Source organism: Leptonotus elevatus, chromosome 6 (assembly GCF_054856555.1).
Source record: "Leptonotus elevatus isolate MCC_2025b chromosome 6, RoL_Lele_1.0, whole genome shotgun sequence".
Lineage (NCBI taxonomy): Eukaryota > Metazoa > Chordata > Actinopteri > Syngnathiformes > Syngnathidae > Leptonotus > Leptonotus elevatus.
The window spans coordinates 23,962,623-23,987,467 of record NC_141244.1 but is presented as its reverse complement, the minus strand read 5'-3'; the positions used below and the strand labels follow the sequence as shown (position 1 = coordinate 23,987,467).

At 38.5% G+C, this 24,845-nt stretch overlaps 2 protein-coding genes across 2 annotated transcripts in view; both read right to left on the bottom strand.

Moving 5' to 3' along the window:
• Positions 1 to 6,980, bottom strand: part of ephb6 (eph receptor B6) — a 36,606-nt gene extending 29,626 nt beyond the window's left edge. The window contains exon 1 of the mRNA XM_086078012.1: positions 6,870 to 6,980. Coding sequence (XP_085934138.1) covers positions 6,870 to 6,975 — 106 coding nt within the window. The 5' untranslated portion in view covers positions 6,976 to 6,980. The remainder of the gene's footprint in view (positions 1 to 6,869) is intronic.
• A 1,415-nt stretch (positions 6,981 to 8,395) lies between these two features.
• Positions 8,396 to 23,507, bottom strand: slc2a3b (solute carrier family 2 member 3b). The gene is made up of 11 exons (XM_086077741.1): positions 23,392 to 23,507; positions 23,203 to 23,289; positions 17,793 to 17,900; positions 16,580 to 16,740; positions 16,274 to 16,514; positions 14,833 to 14,995; positions 14,541 to 14,728; positions 12,909 to 13,013; positions 12,725 to 12,826; positions 11,401 to 11,604; positions 8,396 to 11,268 (listed from the first exon to the last, which is right to left on the bottom strand). The coding sequence occupies exons 2-11, from the start codon at positions 23,224 to 23,226 to the stop codon at positions 11,008 to 11,010; spliced, it is 1,557 nt and encodes a 518-aa protein (XP_085933867.1). The 5' UTR covers positions 23,227 to 23,289; positions 23,392 to 23,507; the 3' UTR covers positions 8,396 to 11,007.
• Between the last annotated feature and the right edge of the window lie 1,338 nt (positions 23,508 to 24,845).

Genomic DNA, 24,845 nt, shown 5'->3' with positions numbered 1-24,845 from the left:
GTGTCATGTGTCGTGGCGTGACATTTGCATGCTGAATAATTCACGCTGACATGGCGAGGAAAAAGCGTTGAGTGCACACCTTTCACAGAATTAAGACCCCGGCGACACAGAACGGAAAGTGGGGGGACATTTGCTGGCAGTGCCACTTGGCTGTAAAAGCCTCTTTATTTAACTTTGTGACACACACATGCGCGCGCACGCGCGCGCGCAACACACTGCCGCCGCATCTCTGTTATTGGTCCATCTGACAGCAGAAACACTCAGCTTTTGTTCCTGACAGCTCCGAGAAGTGCTGAGTCTGCAATCTGGACTTGAGTGCTGTTGCATTTAAAGCACAAGGCTCGCTCGCTTCTTCTTTTACCAGATCCTCCATCATGTCCCCTCGTCCTCCCATCCCAGTGGGAAAACAAATATTCATGACTATACTTGGATATTTCAGGTAGCCGCCGCACTTGACTTGAGTATTTACTTTTCTGACCACTTTTTTTTAGTTGAAAACAGATATCGGTACGTTCTACGCCTTACTTTGCCAAGATCAAAGGCAACATGATTGATTGGAATCTTGCCATTCATCCATTCTATAACATTTTCATAATGATAATTTATTAGCACAAATATGCCAATTGTTTGTTAGCATTGAGCTAAGGAGTCTTTGTGGTTTGGCTACATAGGTAATGTGTAATTGTTTGTTTCATGGTCAGTGATATGAGTAGCTAAAAACAGTTCTGACTTTTTTTTCTTTTTCTTTTTTAAGAATATTGTTCACTATCTCGAAATGGGTAAAGTGTATTTTTGGTCAGTTGTTGATTTTTTTGTCTCACTTCACGTTAGCAAAGCTACTGGAACATTGTTTGGCTAGCATAAAGGTTTAGTCAATGCTAGCTAGCTCGCTAGCTACTACTAGCTACATGAGATAACAAAAGAGGGACAATTTGATGTGTTTACGTTTTTCTTTTGTCTGTCAATTTATCAATTGTATACAATTGACAAATTTACTTGTGTACTTGGGTATTATACATTTAACAGTACATCGTAAAAAATTTAAAAAAACAAGTTAACATAACGTAAGCCTGTAAAACAGTTAGCAATTCATTCCAAAAGGTTAACCTAAAAGATAAATTTTTGTAGTAGCAACTCAGTTGTTTTGAGTGCAATAACATTTTAGAGCATTTGAAATTCTTACATTCCTATAACTTGTTTTACTTCATACTAATGACATATTAGCGGCAACTGGGAGATTCATATCTTGCTAAAGTACATTTTACTTGTGTTACTTAACAAATGAAATGAAATCAAATTAATTACTCAATTGGTTTCCTCAAACTGTTTGACTTGAACGAACTAACAAGTTATACAGTGTACTTTCTTACTATTGCATAAGAAGTTGAATCAGTACTTCTACTTTTACCTGAGTCTATAAAAAAAAATACATATTAAGTCTGTCAAATCTGTATTTTAAGTAGAGAGTATGACTACTTTTGCCACCTCTCGTCTGTTACCAGCTGGCTTATCTTCTTCCCGTCCTGTTCGCATGTGTATTATTTATCTCAAAAAAAGTGACAGCAGTCTCAAACCTGGTGTCCATTAAAAGCCGACGGCGGAGTGTTGCGATGGTGTGTGTCTCCGGCGTGGGTGCGAACGCTCTCGTCTGCAGTGCAGCGGTGACCCGCATTAGCACACGGGCGACCTCCTCCGTTTGGCTCACAGCTGAGCGCCCCCTCCAACACGCAGCCTCCGATTCCATTTTCCGCATTTGCCGCCACACTCTCGCGCCTGCAAAGTGTCGTGTTTGTTGTCCGCGTCGCGCCTCCTTTTCACGCCACATGTTACTTTAACACTTTACACAAGCCGCCAAACGCTTTGCTTTTATTATTAACAAATGCGCCAGGTTGTATGTAGCGCAGTAACTCGAGTGGCTTTTATGCCTTTCAAATTAAGCAATTACACTTTGCTGACTTTACTTCTGTTGGCAGTTTATTCCATTTGTGTGCGGCATAACAACTAAATGCTGCTTCACCATGTTTGCTTCAATATATACCGTGTACAGTACTTTCTCTTCTAATGTCAAATATTTGCTTTTGCTCAATAAAAAAATGAGGAAATATTGATCTAAAGTAGTCAAAAGTTACACCTGCATGCTGACATTTCCTCCTAAAATGGCCGCACTTGTCAGGAAGTATGTAACCGCGCTCCACATGCTCCACCCACAGACAGTCGCTGTCCAGGACGAAGCCTCAAGCAGACCATCATTACGGGCGACCACAGGCGGCCAGACATACGCCAAGACGGAGACGACAACAGGGCCGAGTAAAGACGGGCAGATGAACCTTCTTCCCGAAATAAGGTCAGGAGTCATGAAAAATTGGCTTTTGGTTTATCCCACTGCATGCGGAACACTGCACTTTTTCAGCTACAACGTACGATAACGACGACCTCAGAAGAATTTGCCGGGCTGGACTAGAACGCAAAAAGCCCCATGACATACAAAGACAAACATAGAAAAATGTATAAAATAAATATCCACATAATGTAAACATTTGACGCCCACACTTGTGATGTTCAATCCGCACTCACGTTGCCTTGACAGCATACAACAAATTATGCAGGATTCAAAACAAACTTTTAACACCTCGCCGCCTTTGAGGATTGCGTAACTTGAAGGAATTAGTTGGTGCATCAATTAATTTGGGCTCATTAGAAACTGCAGGATTAGAAAAGAAGCCTTCCCCCAAAACAATAATTGAACTCAATGAAGCTGATAAAACGAAACTATGGCGGCAACGGGACGGTTTCTTGAACCAATCAGATTTCAAGCCCTCAATGACGTCAACATTTTTCTGTCTTCTGATTGGTTCCTCAGGGCACCACTTGTCACAGGGGTGCCTTGAGATACGACTTTGATTTGCTTCATGAGCATACTGAAAACATTTGTAACTCAAATCATCTTTCACCATTGAAATGAACGGAAATGCCATTAATCTGGCCCAGCTTCTCAGGAAAATGTATTTTTGTCTACTATTAACTAATTCACTCCCAGCCATTTTTACTAAAGCAACCCACTTCGCTCCCAGCCGGGTTACTAGATTTTGACTAATTTTGCAAGGCCCACAGAATATTGTGTTCTATTGCTATAAAAACATAGAACCTACCAAAAGAAAGATTAGTATCTTCTTTCATCAGGAAAAAAAATAATAATATTTCTATCTAGCATTAGAATATAGCTAAGTTTCATCATTATTCACAAATCTATTTAAAACACTGGGGAAAATAGCTTTTTTGCAACATGGCCCTGGCTGATCTCTTATACTCAGTCAGGCAAGTCCCCACTAAAAGTTTAGGTAGCAAATGCACAGCTCGACACGTCCCTTGCATACTAAAAGGCTTTTCTGCTGAAAAATTAGCAAAACATGATGACGCTGCATTCTGACCTTCCCGCCAGGCAACACGCAGCAACCAGGTTGCTTTTCTCGTGTCACGCGTCACGCGCCCTTCGTTGTTCTCTTTCACACATTCTCGACGATAACTCCATCCTGAAAAGACGGCTTATCGCACCCAACAAAAGGGCGGCGATCCGCCTAATTAAGACGCCGTTAAAGGGCAAACCTCCTGCAGAAGTTTGGCCCACATGACCTTGAAGTGAGAATGTCAACAAAGCGGGATGACATGCTGGATTATTTCAAAAATGTCTTCAGCAAAGGATTTTGTTTTATGTTTTAAAAAAAGCATTTTGGGGTCTGATAATAATTTCAAAAAATACTCCCAAGTAATTATCATGTGTTTAAGCATGACTGCAGATTTACTGGAGCAGAAATGCTCGAAGCGGCATCAGGTGCGCCTTCATATTATCTGTACGGTGAGTTGATACAAAGTCAACTCGCCATCATCACAAATCCAAATCCACACCTCAAAATGCTGCCACGGTTACCTTGAAAAAGTAACTTCATTACTTTAATGATTATTTGACTTTAAAAGTGACTTAAGTTACTGATTACTTCATTGCAAAAAAAATCGATTCTCATTTAGTACGATTCAGAATCGATTTTAAATATCCCAAAATCTATTTTATTTAAATTTGGAGCGGTTCATGTTGTACCCGGTTTGGCCACTGAGGGGCAATGTGGTTCCACGCGGCCTAATTCACTGTTAAGTTGTAGCCACATTAGAGGGTAGAAGGAAAAAGTAACGATCAAGTTATTCCATAAAAGTTGGGGGGGGGGGGGTTTCAGCGTGGAGCCGTTCTTTTGAGTGATAAAAGTGCCGCGAGTAGCGCGCTAATTAGTATTAGCGAGTCAGACTGGAGTAGAGCATTACAATTCCTTGCACATTTATAGATTAAAGCAGAAATCATTTTCAATCAAATAATTGTGAATCAAAAATCGTTCTTAATCAAAAATTGATTCTGAATCGAATCGCAGACCCAAATACTGGAATCAAATTGAATCGTGACACATTCAAAGATTCCCAGCCCTAGTAACAACGTTCCATTACAAGTTACTAGTTACTTATTAGTCCGCTGTTATTCAGGGCAGAGCTGGACTGGCACAAAAAAAAAAGAAAAAAAAATCGGCCCTGGCATTTTGACTTAGGCCCACCGGGCATCTGCCCTGCTTGCCAGATAGCCAGTCCAGCCCCGCTTCTGGTTCAACATTATTGTGTTGAAAAAACATTAAGACGTCATTGATGAATCAACTTCCCCTTCACGTTTCCAACTTTTACACACTGAAGACTAAATAGTCCATGAATATCCATGTGAATTGTTTTCCTCCCCTTCCTCTCATCCAAAGTCAGCCGTGATAGGCTGCAGCTCACCCGTGACCCTAATGAGGACGAGCGCTATAGAAAATGGATGGATGGATTGTGCAGCCAACTGTTGTCGTATTTGCGTGCATTAAAGCCACAAAAGAAGTCAAGAAATGTCTCGGCGGTTCAAAGCACGGAAGCGATCACGTCGTCGCACACGGAACCTGTCCAGACAGACAGACAGACCCGGCGTGCTAGAACAAGGCGGATTTATATGGATGCCGCCGCTATTGGGTCAATAGTGTATTAGGCGGAGCTTTATTTCAATGACACAAAGTCAGTAGGCCAAACAGAACTGCGTGGTGGCCTTGCGCACGCTCTTTCATCCTCATCCAGGCCATCTGCTGCCACCACTGATCGATGGGCGGCTGCACGCTGGCGAACGGGTTCGCTCTCGTTTGCACAATGATGGAGAGAGATTTTTTCTCTTGTAAAGATAAATGTGAATTCTATGAACAGTTTACAGATTTTCAATCATTTTCTGTTTATAACAACAGCCTCATTGCTACATAATACATTATTATGGTTTACAGACTAATCTCAGTGGTCCCAACAATGATCCCTGTGGAACACCAGTGGGGGTGTGCTTATTATTTCAAGTGTTGAAGTTATATTAAATTTTATATCTAAATATATAATATAATAAAGGAATATTAAATATTAAAAGTAAATCGGGTATGTTCTCAAAAATAATATAATTAAAAGGTAAGGTGCAACGATAAACACAAAATGGCAACAAAAAAAAAGAAGAGGTGCATGTGAATGAAATGAAATAAACGTGACAAATTAAAGGTAAAAACGAGGCATGGGTAAAGTGGAATGCATACAATAACAAAAATAAAACAAATACAGGGATATAAAATAATAGGTAGTAGTATTGGGCTAAAACCAAGGTCTATGTAAAATATAGATTTGGAGAAACTAACATAAAAATGTAATAAAATAAAATAGGAATAAAAACAAGATGTAGGTTAAGTAAGATATATGAATTAAATTAAATCAAGAAATACAGAAGCGTACTGCATTCACACCCCAAAAATTGTTTTAGGAATATATTTTTTGTTTTGTTTTTCAACATATGTATTTTTTCCATTTATGGGGGGGGGGGGGGTCTGTTTTCCGGATTTTTCTCTCTTTTTTTATGGGGATTTTTTTCTTTAGCATTTATCAAAATACAGAAAAACACAGAAAAACTATTCCATTTAGAAAAAGAATAAAATTCGGTAATTTTTTTTCACAAACCCAGATATATATTTTTTGGGGGGGGGGGGCAGAAAGAAATTCGATAAAACGGAAGCAATTACTTAAAATGTAGTCCAATAAACAAAGCCCCAAAAATAAATTACTCAGAATTTTTTTTTATAATAAATACATATACATATATATATATATATATTTCATGTGAAAGCAATATGCTTCAGTATAAACAAACTAAAATATGCTTAAAATGAAACATGAACAGATGCCATGGTTACTAAATATTAAAATACAATGAAAAGGGAATTAAATAAAATAGGGGAGGTACACAAAAAAGGGTAAGAATCGAGTGCAGGTCAAGTCTGAAACAATTTTTTTTTTTATAAACATGACAGTCAGATTAAATGTTTATACAGGTGACTAAATGCCTTCTTTTTTTTTAAACCACGTTCAAGAACACAACTCACATCAACAGCCAGATGCAAAACACACACACAACACAAACGCAGATGATATCTGAGTCATCAGAATAACCCGTGAGATCTCTCAAACCGGCCCACTCTCATCCACCGCGACAAAGTCTCACTCAAACCGCCTTGCACATTTGCCTCCATACCCACTAAAGAAGGTAGATGGGGTCAGAGGTCACTGGTTATGCCGCTTACGAGTGGCCTGGCCTGAGCGGGACGTAAAATAGTGAGGGGGAAGTATCTTACGCAACTTATTATTCATTTGTATCCGCTGCCTTATCTCCACATTCTTTTGTTTACTGCCCGCACGATAGGCCACACACGTTGCCCCGCCTCCCATTACAATTAATCCAGGATGACGCATGAAATATTAATAAGCGTGAGTAAAAAGTTACTTCTTACCTTCCTCAGCTGAATTTGGCCGGAGAAAGAGACAGAGGGACAGAAAGACGCTCCACATCTCCACTACAGAGTGACACTGACAGCGGGCCGGGGAGGGAGAGAGCATGAAAGAGTGAGAGATGTGTGTGTGTATGTGTAGAGGGAGGGGGGGAGGGAGAGAGGGAGGGAGGGGGAGGAGGAGCCTGGTTGTTCCCCACTATCAGGAGCGGGAGGAGGATGAATGGATGGATGAGAGAAGGTGAGGCGGGAGGGGGTGGCTGTAATATTTACAGAGCACCCAAAAAAAATTGGCCTATGTCAACAAAACGCCGTCGTCATGGAAACGAGGGAGTTAATAAGAACGAGTGTGACAAAAGTCACCGACACAAGTCAGACAGCATGTTGTGGCATCTCGCACATGTCTGTATGACGCACACTTTTTATTTATATATATATTATATTTATATATATTTTATTTATTATATTTTATTTTATTTTTTAAATATAAAAATATACGTTATCATTTTGTGGAGTGACGAGCCCCCACCATTCCTAACCTACAACTGGCTTAAGCCGAGGTCCGGCTCACGCACGCCACCCCCTGGCCACCTCGCGGCATTGCAGCTTGTTGACGGAGCGCTTTTCATGCCCCAGTTCACTGCAATGAGGAAGACTTGAGTGGACTCTTGCAAGGGAGATGTTTGCCCGCCGGCTCGACACAATGAGTTTGATGGCCCCATTCCCAGCCGGCCGGGTGGGGTTGGGGGTTGGGGGTTGGGGGGTGGGGGAAAGCTCCTAAATATGGGCATTTAAGTCAAAAAGGAATCGTTATGAAATTAATTGTTTGATCTTTTTAGGGGGATGGCTGTGACTTTTGTTAAGGGGTCAAATCGTCTGTCTGTCTGTCTGTCTATCCATCCATCAACTTTATTATACAGTTTTGAAAAATATGTGCCGTCATTTGGTGGATTTTTGCTTTGATTCGTGAACAAAAACTCAAACTCGCGTCATCAAAAGCATCGGTTACTATGTAGAGAGAATTAGAATCATTGAGAGTCATTTCACAGTTAACAAATTCCTCCAAAAAAGGCTTTAAGCTGTTAAATGCCACTCCCATTTAAAGTTTACTTTCAAACGAGCCCCAAAGCAAATAATTGTACATGATGTACTTTGAACAAACGCATCGCTAATGATACAAAATGCTACAGACTGGCTAATGAATAGCATCAATGTTGCAGTGTTATGACCTTTATTGATATTTTTCTTTATCCTCTGCAAAGAACGACGACTACAACTGTAATATTTTCATCAAATGATGAATATTTTTGTAAATTTTCGCCAAATCGAACTGTGTGACCCAAGAGCGAAGCCTGCCCCGCAGAAAAGATGAACTCTTGCTCTTGTTGCATTTTTTATCGCACCGCCTGGGCCCAGTTTGACTTTATTTAAGTTTGCTCCACTGAGCAGGTGGTGATGTCACATGAGGCCGAAAAAAAACAGCCAATGGTGGTGGACATTTGGTCAGGACACATTGAAGTCAGATAGTCTCTTCTTGAAACAGATGCACAACTTTATTTCCATTTGAGTTATTTTCAAAGCAGGCGTCTCACAGCAATGTGACACCCACTCAACACTTTTACTTGACCCATATAAAAATGCAAACACGGAGCAAAATATACATATTAAAAGGCTGGCATGTACAGTATATAGTGGCGTACAGGAACGGCATAGTAACAGTCCAAAGACAGAAGTGCATGAGAAATCAGAGCATTGAACAAATGTACACTCGTAGCATTATATTAGGTACGCCCAGGTGACACCGAACGGCCAATTACGGCCTATAAAAGAATGTTGCGGAGCACATTTTTCATCTCGACATACCGAATAAATTGATAGAATGCGTTCCAGTGGATTAATTAATGTTTAAGCAGGGCAGCAGACGGTAATCATAAACGTCCGCCGTGCCAATGTGCAAATGTAACGCCGTTCCGTAAGTTGCATTCAGCTGTTTCAGTTGCAGCGTTAAAAACAAAACAAATGCGTTCAAAACCACTCAAATAAATACAAGCCGCTAGTGTTACGATTGGATCTCTTCACTGAACTGCAACCTCATTGTTAGTGAATCAGTTGACCTCGAGTGTACGATTTTACACAAAATATTCGCAATACGTACCACTTACCCCATTTGCTGTTTTTGTTCTTTGGCAAAAGCCCAGTCCAGTACAAAAGTAGTGCTTTGGTGCCCTCATGTGGCAGGGAACTACGTTGGAGCGAGGGCAGGAGCTTCATTTGGTCATTTGGCGTTATAGGCAATTACAAAAGGAGAAAGTCTTATTTTGGTTATTTGCAAGAGATGGAGACCAATAGCAAAAATGTACAAGTAATTGTAACTTTTATAATTGACTACAGTATATATGCCTAACTAACTACAACTAAAACTGAAAATAAATAGAGTGCTTTTTTTTTTAAAGGGGAAACTAATTCATTTTAATAAAACTAACTATAATTGTTGTGAAAATTAAAAAAAATATATTTTTTTTTTGTCAATTACTTTCATACATAAGTGTCTATTTTAAATGTATTGGTTACATTATTACTTTTCAGCTATACAGAAGAAGGCCTGCCAAACTGTCGTTTGGAAATTTTACTAAACTTTACTTTACTTACTGTGATTTTTATTTTATTTTTTTGCACTCAATAAATGCCCTTTATTTGAAAAAAATCTAAAGCTAATACTAAAAACAATAAAAAACTTTAAAAAAAAATCAGATAAAAAAAAAGTCAAAACGAAATATGATTATAAAAATAAAAATAAATCCCAAACTATTCTAACCCTGCTCAGTCCTTTTCAAGTATTTGGTTCTCCCCTCCAAAAGCGTCCCACGACACTCTAACAGCCTTCTTATGAATCTTCACTACTTCGTCCACATTTCATTCCCAAGAGGCCATCAGTTGGCGCCAAAGCAACACTTTTATCCTTGGCTTGAGCACAAAAACAGCGAAAGCCGAACTGCGAATATGCGTTGCTTCTTTCGTACTCTGATCGACTGGAACAAAAACTACAAGCAAGTTTCATGGAAAAAGTCAGTGAAGAGCCTAAACTACGCGTCATTGTCATACAATCAAGTTTCTCATTGGCAGTAGACGTTCACACAACTTGTTTCTTCTTTAGCAGCAGAGTCCAACACACACACACGCACACGCACACACACGATATATACACACGCGTAGCAGTTCCTGAAAGACCGTGCTTGGATGTATTGATCTGAAGTCAATAGGCGGGATTCCTCTGTTGTTGTGGGGTGGCAGGACCTTCGCCATCGTTGTTTTCTGGTTCAGTCTGGCTTTTCTGAGCTTGACCTCAAAATCTAAAAGCTGAAATCCGGCAACTTTGTAACGCAGCTGATGGCCGGGGGGGCAGGTTGGGGGGGGGGGGGGGGGGGGGGGGGGGTCTGAACACTGAACACATGTTGATCCTCTTAAAAAGGAGGCAGTATGCGAGGAATGTCAACAAACTTTTAAGGGCCAGCAATTCCGTTTAAGCAAGCTTACAAGGACCTCGGTTAATTATTTTGGCATTTCCACACACACACACACACACACACACACCAAAAATACCCTGTTTAACTCATTCACTGCCATTGACGGCTATAGACGTCAAAAATTAATTTGATCTATTTCTATTAGTTTAACCTTTTTTTTGTTAACAAGAGTATGAAAACCGAGATTTTTTTATTGTACATTTAGAACAGATATACAATTTGTGATTAATCGTGAGTTAACTCGCGAAGTCATGCAATTAATTACGATTAAAAAATGTAATCGCCTGACGCTCCTAATTTTGAATAATCTTTTGTTTTCTTCAATCGCGTCAGGCGATTACATTTTTTAATTGTAATTAATCGCATGACTTCAATAGTTAACTCACGATTAATCATCAATTTTATTTCTGTTCTAAATATACAAAAAAAAAATCGAGGTTTTCATTCTCTTGTTAACAAAAGTGGAAAAAATGTTAAACTAATAGAAATAGTTCAAATGCCGTCAATAGCCGTCAATGGCAGTTAATGTGATTTGTTCTCAACTACCAAAAGTCTCACATGTGATGTTATTACACTGACCTTTTCTAACTGCTCTCCTGTCACATGACTTCTCTCTCTTAGGGTTTCTCCCCGGGAAGGGCCACCATGGGGACCTTTTCCGAGGGGGACGTGGGCGGAGGTTCTTTGCTCCCGGGCGGGCCCACGACCACCGCTTCAGGCACGGGGGAACTGGAGGATTTGGAGGCGCTGGCGGCGAATCCTTGAGCGATGTCGTCGAAGGTCCTTCCTTTGGTCTCGGGCACCCGCAGGAAAGTGAAGATGAAGAAGACGATGAGAAACACCATGAAGATGATGAACACGTAAGGACCGCAGAGTTCCTAAGGGGAAACAGACGGGAGAGTTTGGATCGGAGTGAGGTACACTGGCGCCCTCTTGTGGTATGTGATACAATCACCACGTGCTCCCGATAACGCCGTGTTGTGTTGACCAGCTTGTGTGTGAATACGTACCTCCAGTTTCGGGAAGCCGAGGCCCACCAGGAAGTTGGCGGTCCAGTTGGACAAACCGGAGACGGCCATGGCGGCGGGTCGAGGCCCCTGGGAGAAGAGCTCGGCCACGATGAACCAGGGGATGGGACCGGGGCCCATTTCGAAACTGGCCACGAAGGCGAAAACAGCCACGATGGCCATGTAGCTCAGAGATGGCGTCGATTTCTGTTCAGATGAACAGCAAAATGAGGTACATAAATGAAATTCAATTGAATTGAATTCAAATGTAAATAAATGAGAGTAGCCGTTAGGATCTTAATACTTTACAGTATCGGAGTTAAACTACATTGTTTATCTTAATCCAATTGAATAATATAACATATTAAAGTGATCATATTCATAAACACAACAAATTACAAAATAATCTGCGTAGTCAGGCTGTGCAATTAATCGAAATCCAAATACAATTTTAATTATTACACTCCACAATCACAAACTTGGCATAATCTAAATAAAAGATTATTAATACTCATTTTGAGTTGTTTAAATGTTTAGATTTGCACCCATTTAATGACTAATTTAATAAATCTTACTTGCTCCAAAAGGAATTTACATAATTATAGTGTTGCAATTAATTTGATCTGTCTTAATATTTTAAAATATTCGTGTTTTGTATAAAAAAAATAATAGTTTGAATAATCCTGATTTCAATTATTACCAAAATAATCAGGATTATTATTATTTTTTCCATAATCGAGCAGCCCTACTGGGTAGCTAGCTGTACTTGGATCGACATTATACTGTGGAAATAAAAAGTCTACACACCCTTGTTCAAATGCCAGGTTTTTGTAATATTAAAAAAAAAATTAGACCAAGATAAATCATTCCAAAATGATCTCTACCATTATTGTAACCTGTACAACTCAACAATTGTATTATTAGTTTTTTTATTTTAGATTTGGGAAGCAAAAATGAACAACTGAAATAATGTGGTTGCACCATTTCTCCACATTTGTTACGGTCTGACGAGACCAAGGTGAAACTTTTTGACCATAATTCCAAAAGATGCACAAAAACAGCACTGCTCATCACTAAAAGAAAACCCATCGCAACAGTTATCATGATTTATGGCTGTCTTTCTTCAGACAGAACCGAGGCCTTAGACAAGGTGGAAAGAATTATGAACAGTTCCAAATCGTAGTCAGGATTAGAATTTGCTGCCTCACCGAGGACTGCCAGCTGGAAAAACGTCATGAAAATTGGTTATTATGTCAATCCTGTGTTTTGACATCCACCAGTTGGCAAAAGCTCCAGTTTTTCTAAAACTGACGAAATCGTCACTCACCACCAGAGAAAGGGAGATGGTCATGAGCAGGGCAGAAACGGCCATTCCGCCCAGTCCTATCAGGTGCAAGGTCCTTCGACCTGCTTTTTCAACCAGGAAGAGCTGCAACAATCAGGAGACATTTGTAAATACACCAACAAACCGCACCGAAAGGGACGACAACGTGTTGAGGTTTGACACTCACGGAAACGACGGTGAACACCGTGTTGACCACCCCAGCGCCGATGGTGGCGTAGATGGGTTGAGTTACGCCAGCCGTCTCAAAAATGCCTGTCGAGTAGTAGAAGACCTGAAAAGGCTCAAAGTTAGCACGCGATATTTTTGCAAATAAACATAATGGTCAGCAGTTTGATTTTCAGCTAAATATGAAATTGAGAATGATAGCAAGCTTATTAACTCATTCACTGCCATTGACGGCTATAGACGTCAAAAATTCATTTGGACTATTAGTTTCAAATTTGTTTCCACTTTTGTGAACAAGAGTATGAAAACCTAGGGAAAAAAAGTATTGTATGTTTAGAACAGATAGAAAATGTGTGATTAATCGTGAGTTAACTATTGAAGTCATGCGATTAATTACAATTAAAAAATTTAATCGTCTGACGCCCCTCATTTTTTTAAATATTTTCTTCTTTGTTTAATTATTTAATTATTTAATTATTAAATTATTTAAACTCAAGATTAATCACAAATTGTATGTCTGTTCTATATGTACAATAATTTTTTTTATAGGTTTTCATACTCTTAACAAAAATGGGAAAAAAATGGATAGAAATAGTTCAAATGAATTTGACGTCTATAGCCGTCAATGGCAGTGAATGAGTTAAAGAGAATAAAAGGCTAAACATACTGAAGTGCAGCTAAACGGTGACCTCGAGTGTCTTACTATCCCCCCCTACTACGCGATAAAGTGTAGGTCACAAAAGGGTGGACGTCACAAGCTCTCGCTGTGGGCGGCGCCGTGATTGTCAGCAGCCACTAACGCATCCAGTCAGCCTGGTTACGTGACCTTGTTAACATAACTATTAGAAATGCCACCGAGCTCGTCGCTCGCCCGACCCCTCGAAAGGCTGCAATTATTCCGCTCGATCTAACGAGGCCCGAAGGCCAAGCAGAATTCTCTGTCATGCGCGCTCGTCATCAGTAGTTTTGTATCTCTCGGCGAGATGCTTAATTACGTCACTTCATTTAGAAGGATGCTGGGTAGAAATGGGAAAATACCCACAGCCGGTATCGTATTGAGCGAATGATTTCAAGGTATCGAAATCCTCATGAAAGCTGCTGATACCAGCCACTGGTACTTAAGGCAAAAAGCCTCAAATCACTCGTACTGATGTCGGTGGTCTCGAGCATCGGTAATGCTGTGTAAAGAGGGCATTTGCAGTTAGGGTTGCAAAATTCTGGGATTTTTTTTTATATAAAAAAAAATAAATGAAAAATAATATAAAATAGAATTTTTTTTTTTAAATAAAATAAAAACATGTCAAATCAGTAAAATTACCAAATGATGAGCTCTCCAGATTTTTTTTTAATAATAATAAAATAAATAACTAAATTAATAAATAAAAAAATAAAAAAATAAAAACGTATTTAATAATAAATAAAAATAAAAATTCTGGGTATTACTAAGTTTTTCAAGTTATGAGCAGTTGCTTGGTCAATTTTGTTGAGTTATATTTATGCTTAAAAATGATACCTATCCATTAAATCACCCCCCAAGGTTCCAATTTGAAATACATCCAAAAATGTCCTCATCTTAACTTTGCGTGGAAATGTCCAAGAAACGTCCCCCTCAATTAGTAAGAAGCGAACTCACGGCGTTGATGCCCGACAGCTGCTGAGAGAGTTGCAGGACGATGGCGATGATGATGGGCTGCCGGTAGTTGTGAGATCGGAAGAGCTCCAGGATGGTGACTTTCTTCTCCATGGCCATCTTCATGCCTTCCTCCTTCATCTCATCCATGTCCTCGCTCACGTCCTCGACGCCGCGAAGACGCACCAGCGCTGCGAGTGGGGACAGCGGCGGGAGGAACACGAGCGAACAAATGATGAACCCGAAGTTGAGGTGAGGATCTCGTGTGGGATGGTGCGCGTCCGCGGGTTCGAACCTTTCCTGGCCTCGTCTTCCTGTTTGAGGATGATGAGAAGGTATCGGGGGCTCTCGGGGCAGAAGGGCAGCATGATGCTCTGGAGGATCGCAGGCAGGATGGTCAGGGCCAGGAGGATGGGCCACAGAGTGTCAGAGCCCAGAAGAGACTCCAGACCAAAGATCTGGTGAAAAAAAATATAAATGTATTTATATTATTATAGCTTTGGAAATCTATTATCTTTTTTTAACCCGCTAATCATTTCACATTTTTTCACTGATTAAAACCATTGCAACGCCAAAATATTCACATTTACAAAATTAGCATTTTCCCCACTTTCCATTCCATTTGCTGGAAATCCAAACAGTATTTTGAGTCTGTCAGCTAATTTTTTTTTTATATATATATATATATATATATATATTAAAGCACATGGCATACACTCTGCTGTTGACAAAATGTTATCTAGCTTCAAAAATACTAAAAGAACGTTAAAATAAAAAAAATAAAGATAGCAGAAAATTCCAGCTCAACTCGTTTGCTCCCAAAAATGTATAAAAAGGATTTAAAATATTGCAATGGTGCCAAAAACATATGTATACGTTTTTTACAGAAGACTTTAATGCAGCCTCTGAACTGAAGAAAATACTTAAAGCAATGGTAGTTATTACAAAAACGACCAGCAGGTGGCAGCAGAGTATAAGAGATAGGTCAGGGCCATATTGCAACAAGCTCTTTTTCACAGTGTTTTCAACAGTTTTGTGAATAATGATAAAACTTAGCTATATTCTAATGCTAATTGCTGCAAAACGGAAACAGATATAAATATTATTTTTTTCCTGATGAAAGAAGAGACTCTAATCTTTCTTTTGGTAGGTTTCATGTTTTTTTATAACAACCACAATATTCTGTGGGTTTTGCAAAATCAGTCAGAATCCAGTAAAACAGCCAGGAGCGAAGGGGGTTGCTTCAGTGAAAATGGCTGCCAGTGAATGAGTTAAAAAGAAAGAAACACAAGGCTGTGCGACTGTTTGAGGTCCCCAAATTTAATCATTAAATGTATATACAATTTAAATTATAAATGTTATTATTATTATAAAAACATTGCCAGGCCAAAACAGACTGCCTTAAAAAAACATAAGTCTGTATTTAAAAAGTGAAATCCATAAACACTTGTTTTTTTTAAATAAAAACAAACAAACTAATGTTCAGTAAAAATAAGGGGACGTATTTATACATTTTTAAAATAAAAATAAAAACTTCATTCTTCAACATTACTGTTGCCAGCATCTGTTGGATATAACTAATGAAGTAATCAAGTAATCAGCAAAGTAACTAAGTTACTTTTAAAGTCAAGCAATGAGAAATAAAAAAAAAGTAAAAAAATATTTTCAAGGTAACTGTGGTAACACTGACTGCACGTGATTATGCCACCCCTCCCCCCCCTTATTTTTTTCCATACCTGTGCCACCAGGATGCCAATAACCACGCCCAGCTGGTGCAAGGTGCCGAATGCTCCTCTGAGGGCGGTGGGCGCGATCTCGCCCACGTACATGGGCGTCAGTCCCGTGCTCAGGCCGCAGAAGACGCCGATGATCAAGCGTCCGACGATGACCATCTCGAAAGAGCGACTCAGGCTGGACAGCCCCATCAGGCCCCCGCCCAGCAGGGCCAGAACGTTAGCCAGCAGCATGGACTTCCTCCTGGACGGGAAGACGGTCAACAGCAATATGTGACCATCATTTTTGGGACACTGTGACTTCCTCACCTGCCAAACTTGTTGACGATGGCCCCCACGCTGAAAGAGCCCAACATGCCGCCCACACTAAAGATGGCTACGGCAAAACTCCACACCATGGTGGTGGCGCCCGGACTGAAGGGCTCGTCGAAGCGCTCCAGAGACACATTTTGGAAGAACCGACGTAGTTTCTGTTTAAGTCACAGAAAAATCAATCAATCAATAAAGTAGGGACTGACATTCAACATCAAAGGGATACTTGACTATTATATTATTTTATAATAATATACTACATTATTTTTCATGTACAATTAAAAAAAAAAAAAATCCACTTGCTGTCGACTGAAAATGACATCACCTGTGCTGATGAAGTAGCTAACGACTAATCATGGCTCAGTTTGCTGACCGAACCCACAAAACAGGTGAGCCATGATTGGTCGTTACCTACTTCTTCAGCAAAGGTGATCTTCAATCATCTTCAATCGACAGCAAGTGTGAAAATAAATTTTTAAAGGTATTCATTATACATGAAAAATAATGAAGTTATCAAATTCATTCTGGACAAAATATGAACTTTTTAACTGCTGAAAATGGCTCGTATCCCTTTAAGAGCGTTTTGTGTTCATTAATCCACAAGAGGGCAGCATATCTTTCGGTCGAAAAGAACAAAACAATTTGCAAACTTGCTCACATGCGTCATGATGTTCATCCCAAAAATATTTTACAATTTTACAATAATAATTGGACACTTCATTAGGTTCACTGGCACATAGAGAGATCCAACAATGTGTCAGCAATAATTAAGGCATTTTTTTTTTTTTTGCAGTTGTTACTAACTTTGCAATGACTCAATTTCAGCAAAATATATAATTTTCAAAAAGTTGCAAAAGTAAAAAGTCTTGTAATGCAACAAAATGTTATTTTTTCAGGCTTACTTAGCATGTTTTCTGGAGGAAACCCTGCATGTGTTTATTGTATTTTACATGTACCTATATATATATATATATATATATATATATATATATATATATATATATATAAATAAAAAAGAATTAAAATTGATCTGTAGTATCACAATAATTACAACAGCTCTCGTATTGGATCTCATCCGATTATTCAGGTGTGCTCGTCCTTTGGCCTGTAAACCGCTTTAATATTGTCAACGCCAATGAATGCATTTCCCACATTAAAACATCAAACGTCTGCTCAAAGGATGACTCAAACTTGCACACGGCGCACACACCTGCTCAGGTGCATTGATGACGCCGGTGTTGTAACCGAACTGCAGCGATCCGATGACTGCAGTGGAGACGCAGTAGAGCAGGTAGAAGGTGACTTTCTTCTGCTGGGGCTGTTTGATGAAGAAGGCGAGAGGGAGACGAAGGATGAGACGAGAACAGCGCCTGGACGCGTTTTCTAAAAGAATGGCCTCTGTTTGACCAGTTGGATGTGGAGTGTTCCTGCCTTTTTGACAAAGCTCTTGTTGTTTATGGACACAGTGGCCGTCACGCACGCACAATGAGCCTTTTCCACATCTCAGCTCTCACTGGCGCTTTTCAACTCGCTCGCATTGCCGATAACAGTACTCGCTTGTGTTGCTGGGAAGTCTACAGTCAAAAAGCACCTGCAGGGACTGAGACGGGATTCTGTTGTTGTTTCCCGCTGGCCCTCTGATGTAAAGTGGGCTTAGTGCATAATAAGCTGATAATGCAGCAGAAATTGGCTACGTGTGCAACATTGAGGCCTTTTGAAGTCGCGCAAAGTTTCAAGAAAACACGGGAAACAATGTTATTCAAAGAGAATTAATTTAATTAAAACACTTCTTTTTTTTATTATTATTATTAAATATGATTTGATTTCCAGTTATTATAACATGTTAAGAATTTATGTGTATATATTAGGGGTGTCAGGTGATTTTTTTAGTCATAATTAATTGTAATAGTTAACTCACGATTAATTGCAAATTTTATGCCTGTTCTAAATGTACAATAAAACGTACAATAAAATATTTTTTTCTAAGTTGTCATACTCTTGTTAATATATAACAGTCATTTCATAATAATTAAAACTGAGTTAAAATTAACTCATTTACTGGCATTGACAGCTATAGACGTAAACAAATAATTTGAAATATTTCTATTAGTTTAACATTTTTCCCCCCACTTTTCTTATCAAGAGTATGAAAACCTAGATTTTTTTTATTGTACATTTAGAACAATAATAAAATTTGTGATTAATCAAGAGTTAACTAGTGAAGTCATGCAATTCAATTACGCTTAAAAAATTTAACCGCCTGATACCCCTAATTTTTAATAATATTTTCTTTCTTTTTTTAATCGCGTCAGGCGATACTTTTTTTAAATTGTTATTAATTGCATGACTTCAATAGTTGACTCATGATTAATCACAAATTTTATATCTGTTATAAATATTTTTTTCCTAGGTTTTCATACTCTTGTTAAGAAAAGTGGGGAAAAAAATGTTAAACTAATAGAAATATTAGTTTATAGGTTTTCATACTTTTGTTAACAAAAAAAAAGTTAAACTAATATAAATAGTTCAAATGAATTTTCGACGTCTATAGCCATCAATGGCAGTGAATGAGTTAAAGAGATGCACGGTACTGTAAAAAATGAGTGTGATATTGAATTGTGGTGAGGTCATTTTTTTGCCACTGGATGGCATAAATGTGCTTAGTGCATTTTTATTTTCATATTGAGCGCTATCTAATCATCAACATGAATTAACTTGTGAATTTCTGCACAATTTTAAAATTGTAAAATACAACTTGACCCGGGCTCCACAAATTATTATTATTATTGCATTTATTACTGCTAAATTTTGACGTGGATGTGTCTGCTGCGTTGCGACTGGAATTCTCATAGTGCAAGCTTTCCAAGTAAGGGGCGGTCATTAATCGCGTGTTAAAAAAATGAGTGGCGTTAAAAGTACTTTAACTCAAAATGAAAGCACTCATTTTGACACCACCGATATAAAAAAATTAAATTAAAAATCATCCAAAGTTGTATCGGTGCAGATAACAATATTTTTTAGGAGCAAAGCCAAATTGCTGCCTCTGCTGAAACTGTTTGATCTTCAAGTGATTAAAGCGAAAGTGAAAACACCCCCAGTAAAACCCACCTATGGGTCAAAAATGGACCGATCCTCTACTTGGGTCTATTTGACCCAACTTTGAGTCAAGAACTGGGTCTTTTAGTGTAAAACAACTCATAAATATTGATCAGATCCTTTACTTGGGTCATTTTGTATAAAACAACCCAGAAAGTTGGGTCAAATTGACTCTTAAAGTGGATCGGTCCATTTTGGATCCGTAATTGGGTTACTTTCGACCCGACTGTTTTTAGAGTGTGGGTGACACGTTGTATCAATGTTTGTGGTCTGTGGAGGAACGCAGGAAACGTTTGCACACATTCGAAAGAGACACACAGAAGATTTGTGTTACAAGAAGGGCGAAAAAAAAAAATTTGAATGACAAGCGAACTTGCTGAACAAACAAGTGATGCAATTTGGAGCTTGATCGAAAACCTTCCGGAAAATGTCAAAACACGGATCCTCACCAGCAACATGCCTTCTACACTTGCCGACGGCTCGCCAACTAACATTGTTGCAATGTTGCAAAATTGCCTGCTGGTAAAATGTTTTTGTGTCACTAAATGCGGTTCAGTCCAGTTCAGCCCTCGGGATAGATTTTCCCTGGCTTTGCGTGAACGCCTGCTCCGGGAGTTTGTGTTTTTCATTAGTGGTGGCAGTTGCAGACCATCCGCTGCCTTTGTAAAGAACGGATCCTGTTTTGAGAAATTTGCAATCAACATAACTAGTACTAGTAGTTTTATTGATCAAATCAAATGTTCTGAAAATGACATCACAGTGCCTAAGGGCTCAGCTTGCGAACGTCATGTGACCAACCCCGGAAAACACTGACTGGATTTTTCGTATACATTCACATTCCACTAGCACAATATTAATCAGAATGCCGTTTAGACTAGTGGCGGCACATAGAACATATTTTTTGTAAAGAATATTTTTGACTTGATTTTCCCTTTAAATGTAAATACATTTTAATAAATATTGTTTTTAACTCATTCACTGCCATTGACTATAGACGGCAAAAATTTATTTGAACTATTTCTATTTTATTTATTTTTTTCCCACTTTTGTTAACAAGAGTATGAAAATCTATAATTTTTTAATCGTCTGACGAGATGATTATTACTTAAAGATTGTTAAAAATTCGAGGCGTCAGGCGATTAAATTTTTTCATCGTAATTAATCACATGACTTCACTAGTTAACTCACAATTTATCACAAATGTTATATCTGTTCTAAATGTACAATAAAACAATATAGGTTTTCATACTCTTGTTAACAAAAGTAGAAACAATTTTAAACTAATAGAAGTAGTTCAAATGAATTTTTGACGTCTATAGCCGTCAATGGCAGTGAATGAGTTAATAATGGTTTAATTAATTTATAATAAAATTGACAAACGACCTGGCCCATCTGCCCGTTCTAAAAAAAAAAAAAGGGTGATCCTTGAGCACAAGACTTAACCCACCCCTGATTTTACAGTTTTGTTTGTGTATACGGACGACAGAGACAACACGCGTGCACTTGCAGCGACACGTTTTTGTTGCCCAACTGTCAAGCGACGTGACGTGAAAATTACGCCTTTGCTGCCTGCGACGCCTTTTAAATCCGGGGAGTGGTCGGGAGGTTTATCAGACAAAGAATCCATGTCTAAAGGAGTGTTATGTAACTGAAAAAAGTTGTCAAAAAAATCAGTGGTTGCTTATAACATTTCAATGTGATTGTGTCATTGTATTTGCTTGCCAGATGAAAAATACGAATACCGGCAACTTAATTGGACTTTGGGGACTCAAATGAAAAAGCCTGGAATGGTCACCAGCCAATCACAGGACACTTATAGACAGACACGAAGTTGGTGTACCCGGAAAAAAAATTCATAAAGGCACGAGTGCAGCATGCGAACTCTACAAAGGTAGTCTCAAACACGGAACCCCAGACCTGTGAGGCAGACGTGCTAACCTCTAGGCCACTATCCTGCCTCCCAACCGACTCGTTTAGTAATTTCCTGTAGTTGAGTTTGAGTCCTGACTCCAGTGACATCCAACCATTTACTAAATCAGTAGGACAGCTGGACTTTTTTTTTATGCACTTACCAATAATTAACTAACTCCCATTTGTCAGGAATGGCTGAGAAAATATGATTTCAATTATGATTACGTTGTTTAAAACTACATATAGAATTTTTTTTTTTGATTTTTAACTCATTCACTGCCATTGACGGCTATAGACGTTAAAAATTCATTTAAACAATTTCTATTAGTTTAACATTTTTTCCCACTTTTGTTAACAAGAGTATTAAAACCTAGAATTTTATAAAATAGATATCAAATTTATGATTAATTGTGAGTTAACTAGTGAAGTCATGCGATTAATTATGATTTAAAATTTTAATCGCCTGACGCCCCTAATTTTTAATAATCTCTTCTTTAAAAAAGAAAGACAAAAAAGAAAAGATTATTAAAAATTAGGGGCATCAGGCGATTACAATTTTTCATAATTAATGGCATGACTTCACTAGTTAACTCACGATTAATCATAAATTTGATATCTGTTCTAAATGTACAATATTTTTTTCTAGGTTTTCATACTAAAAAAAAAACTTAACAAAAGTGGATTTTTTTTTAAACTAATATAAATAGTAATTTTTGACGTCTATAGCCGTCAATGGCAGTGAATGAGTTAATAGTGACTTTAATATTATAAAATGAATTGGTGAGTGCATAACCAAATGTGCAGATGCATTTAACGGTTGTTGTTGTTTTTTTAAACAACTTTTGACCTTCACAACGCAAATAAAATGAAACTCAAGTGAACTAACAACATGCAAATGTGTCGTTGACATAAAACTCGTGACCGTAATGAGGACATAATGAGGCCATAGAAAACAGATGGACGGATTCATTTAGTCAATTTGGTAGAAGACTTTTGCTTATGTATTTGATGGTAAACCATCTAAGAGGCTGTCATTGAAAAATCCACTGCTACCTGTTACTGGGGCCCACTCATTTGATTCGACACGACAGCTAATCATTTGGACACCCAAACAAGCCATGTCAAAACGTTACGCAAGCTTGAGGATGACCTAACAGTGCGCAACGTGTTACAAAAGAAAACCACCAGTGGTTAACCGATCTTAAATTGGACATATCATTAGGTACACGGGCACATCATTTAAGGGAGGTTTGTTCAATATTTTCTACGAGCGGTATTCTTCTCCTGTGTGTGTCCTTGCTCTATTCAAACGTGTATTTGAAAGACATGGCACTCAAGTTGCGACTTGCCCTGCTCTCTCTCTCTCTCTTTCTCTTAGTCACGTCCCCAAAACGCTCCGTTCACATCCTCCTCGAGCCAGAAAGGAAAATTACAGAATTGCGAGCCTGCGACTTCATGAACTCCAGTTTTTTTTTTTTATTCAAATGTGAGCTTACACAAAACAAAACGAGTTGGAACTGAGACTGAAAGTTTACAAAAGCCTCGTCGGGCCTCCTGCGGCTTTACGATAAAAATGTTGCATTTGTATAATAAAAGTAATAAAAAATATCGACCTTATCATCTTCCATGCGCTCCATCTTTTGCTCTTTGGGGTAAAGCTTGAACAAAAACACACCTCACTGTGCAAACAGCTGTCAACCCTGAAAGCAAATCGCATAAACAAGCAGCAGCGCTGTGTCAGCAGAAGTAGAAGAGAAATAGTTTGGGGCGATCGAGGCCTGCGGAGTGAACGAGTACTGTACCTGCTGGACTGGGATGGCGAGGACCTGTTTGCGGTCCGGAAGAATGAGATGGTCTGCTCTCACTTCAACAGCAGCACACAAGAAACTCCTCCCCCTCCTCTTCCTCCTCCCTGACTTCTCTGCACTCATTTCATCTCATATTATTTTCTTAAAAGAAAAAGATTTTAAAAAGAAAAGATTATTAAAAAATTAGGTGCGTCAGGCGATTAAAATTTGTTATCGTAATTAAATCGCATGACTTCACTAGTTAAGTTAATTTTATATCTGTTCTAAATATACAATAAAAAAAATTCTAGGTTTTCATACTCTTGTTAACTTCTATAGCCGTCAATGGCAGTGAATGAGTTAATTGCCTCCACCAAGGGTGGTTCACACTAGTGATGGCAAAATGAAGCTTCATGAAGCATTTGCGATATTTTTTGACTCCTCTAGATGGCACTCATGATTCAAAGATGCAATGCAAATGTAATCCATTTTCATTGCACTTGCCTTTATCTTTAAACCAAGAGCACCATCTAGAGGAGTCAAAAAATATCGCAAATGCTTCATGAAGCTTCATTTTGCCATCACTAGTTCACACCATTCAAAAAAAATGGTTACATTTCAAAATCAATTGAAAATGTACTATAACTTTTACAGGTAGGGATGCTGATAAAAAATTTTTTTTACCGGCCTTACTTAAGGAGAGCTACCAATACTTAAACGAAAAATAACTAAAAATAAACTGACATGAAGTCCTCCTCTGCAGTAGTTGGCGCTATACTGCAGCAGTCTAATACATCAGTGAATCATCAACTGCGTCAGAAACAAAGGTCCGTTCATCATTTTTTTCTTTTGTGTTAAATGAAATGATTGTTTGTTTGTTAGTTTTTTTTGCAGTTATACAAAAACAATCCTGATCAAACCAGGAAATGCATTAGCCATTCATGAACCAAACACATGCTGAGAATTTTGCCGTTCAGCAACTAGTCAAGAGACTTTTTGTGAGTATATTTGATTTGATGTGGTTTATTTTCTACCAGGATAAAACCAATGACTCCATCAACATCCTATTCATTTGAACAGGATGCTGATAAAAGGTGTCGATCCAGGAATTATTTGAAATTCTCGTTATCACTGAATCACACAACGTTCTTGTATTCTGGAGCAGCTTTGCTGCATCAGCACAAAGTGTCTTAAATGTGTGCAGCGGACAATCAGATCTCACCACTGTCAAGGCCTTTTGTGGTTGGTCATGCATCCACTAACAGGATAAAGACCCAAGACAAAACTTATCATGACGGCTAAGAACAAAACGTAGGACGATTTTGAAAAGGCGTTAACAATTTTTTTTTTTAAATGGTCTACACAGTATCCACAAGGGAGAACTTATTCTAGTCAACAAATTTGTACTCTTTTTTTTTTTTTTAATTAAAGATGCAAAATATCTTTTCAAGATTTTTTTTCTTATTTTT

Coding starts and splice junctions, on each gene's coding strand:
- slc2a3b (XM_086077741.1), bottom strand. CDS start 23,226: ATGGAGCGCATGGAAGATGATAAG. Junction 16,515..16,579: donor ATCGTCAACAAGTTTGGCAG/GTGAGGAAGTCA, acceptor CTTCCCGTCCAG/GAGGAAGTCCATGCTGCTGG. Junction 13,014..14,540: donor AGCTGTCGGGCATCAACGCC/GTGAGTTCGCTT, acceptor GAGCCTTTTCAG/GTCTTCTACTACTCGACAGG.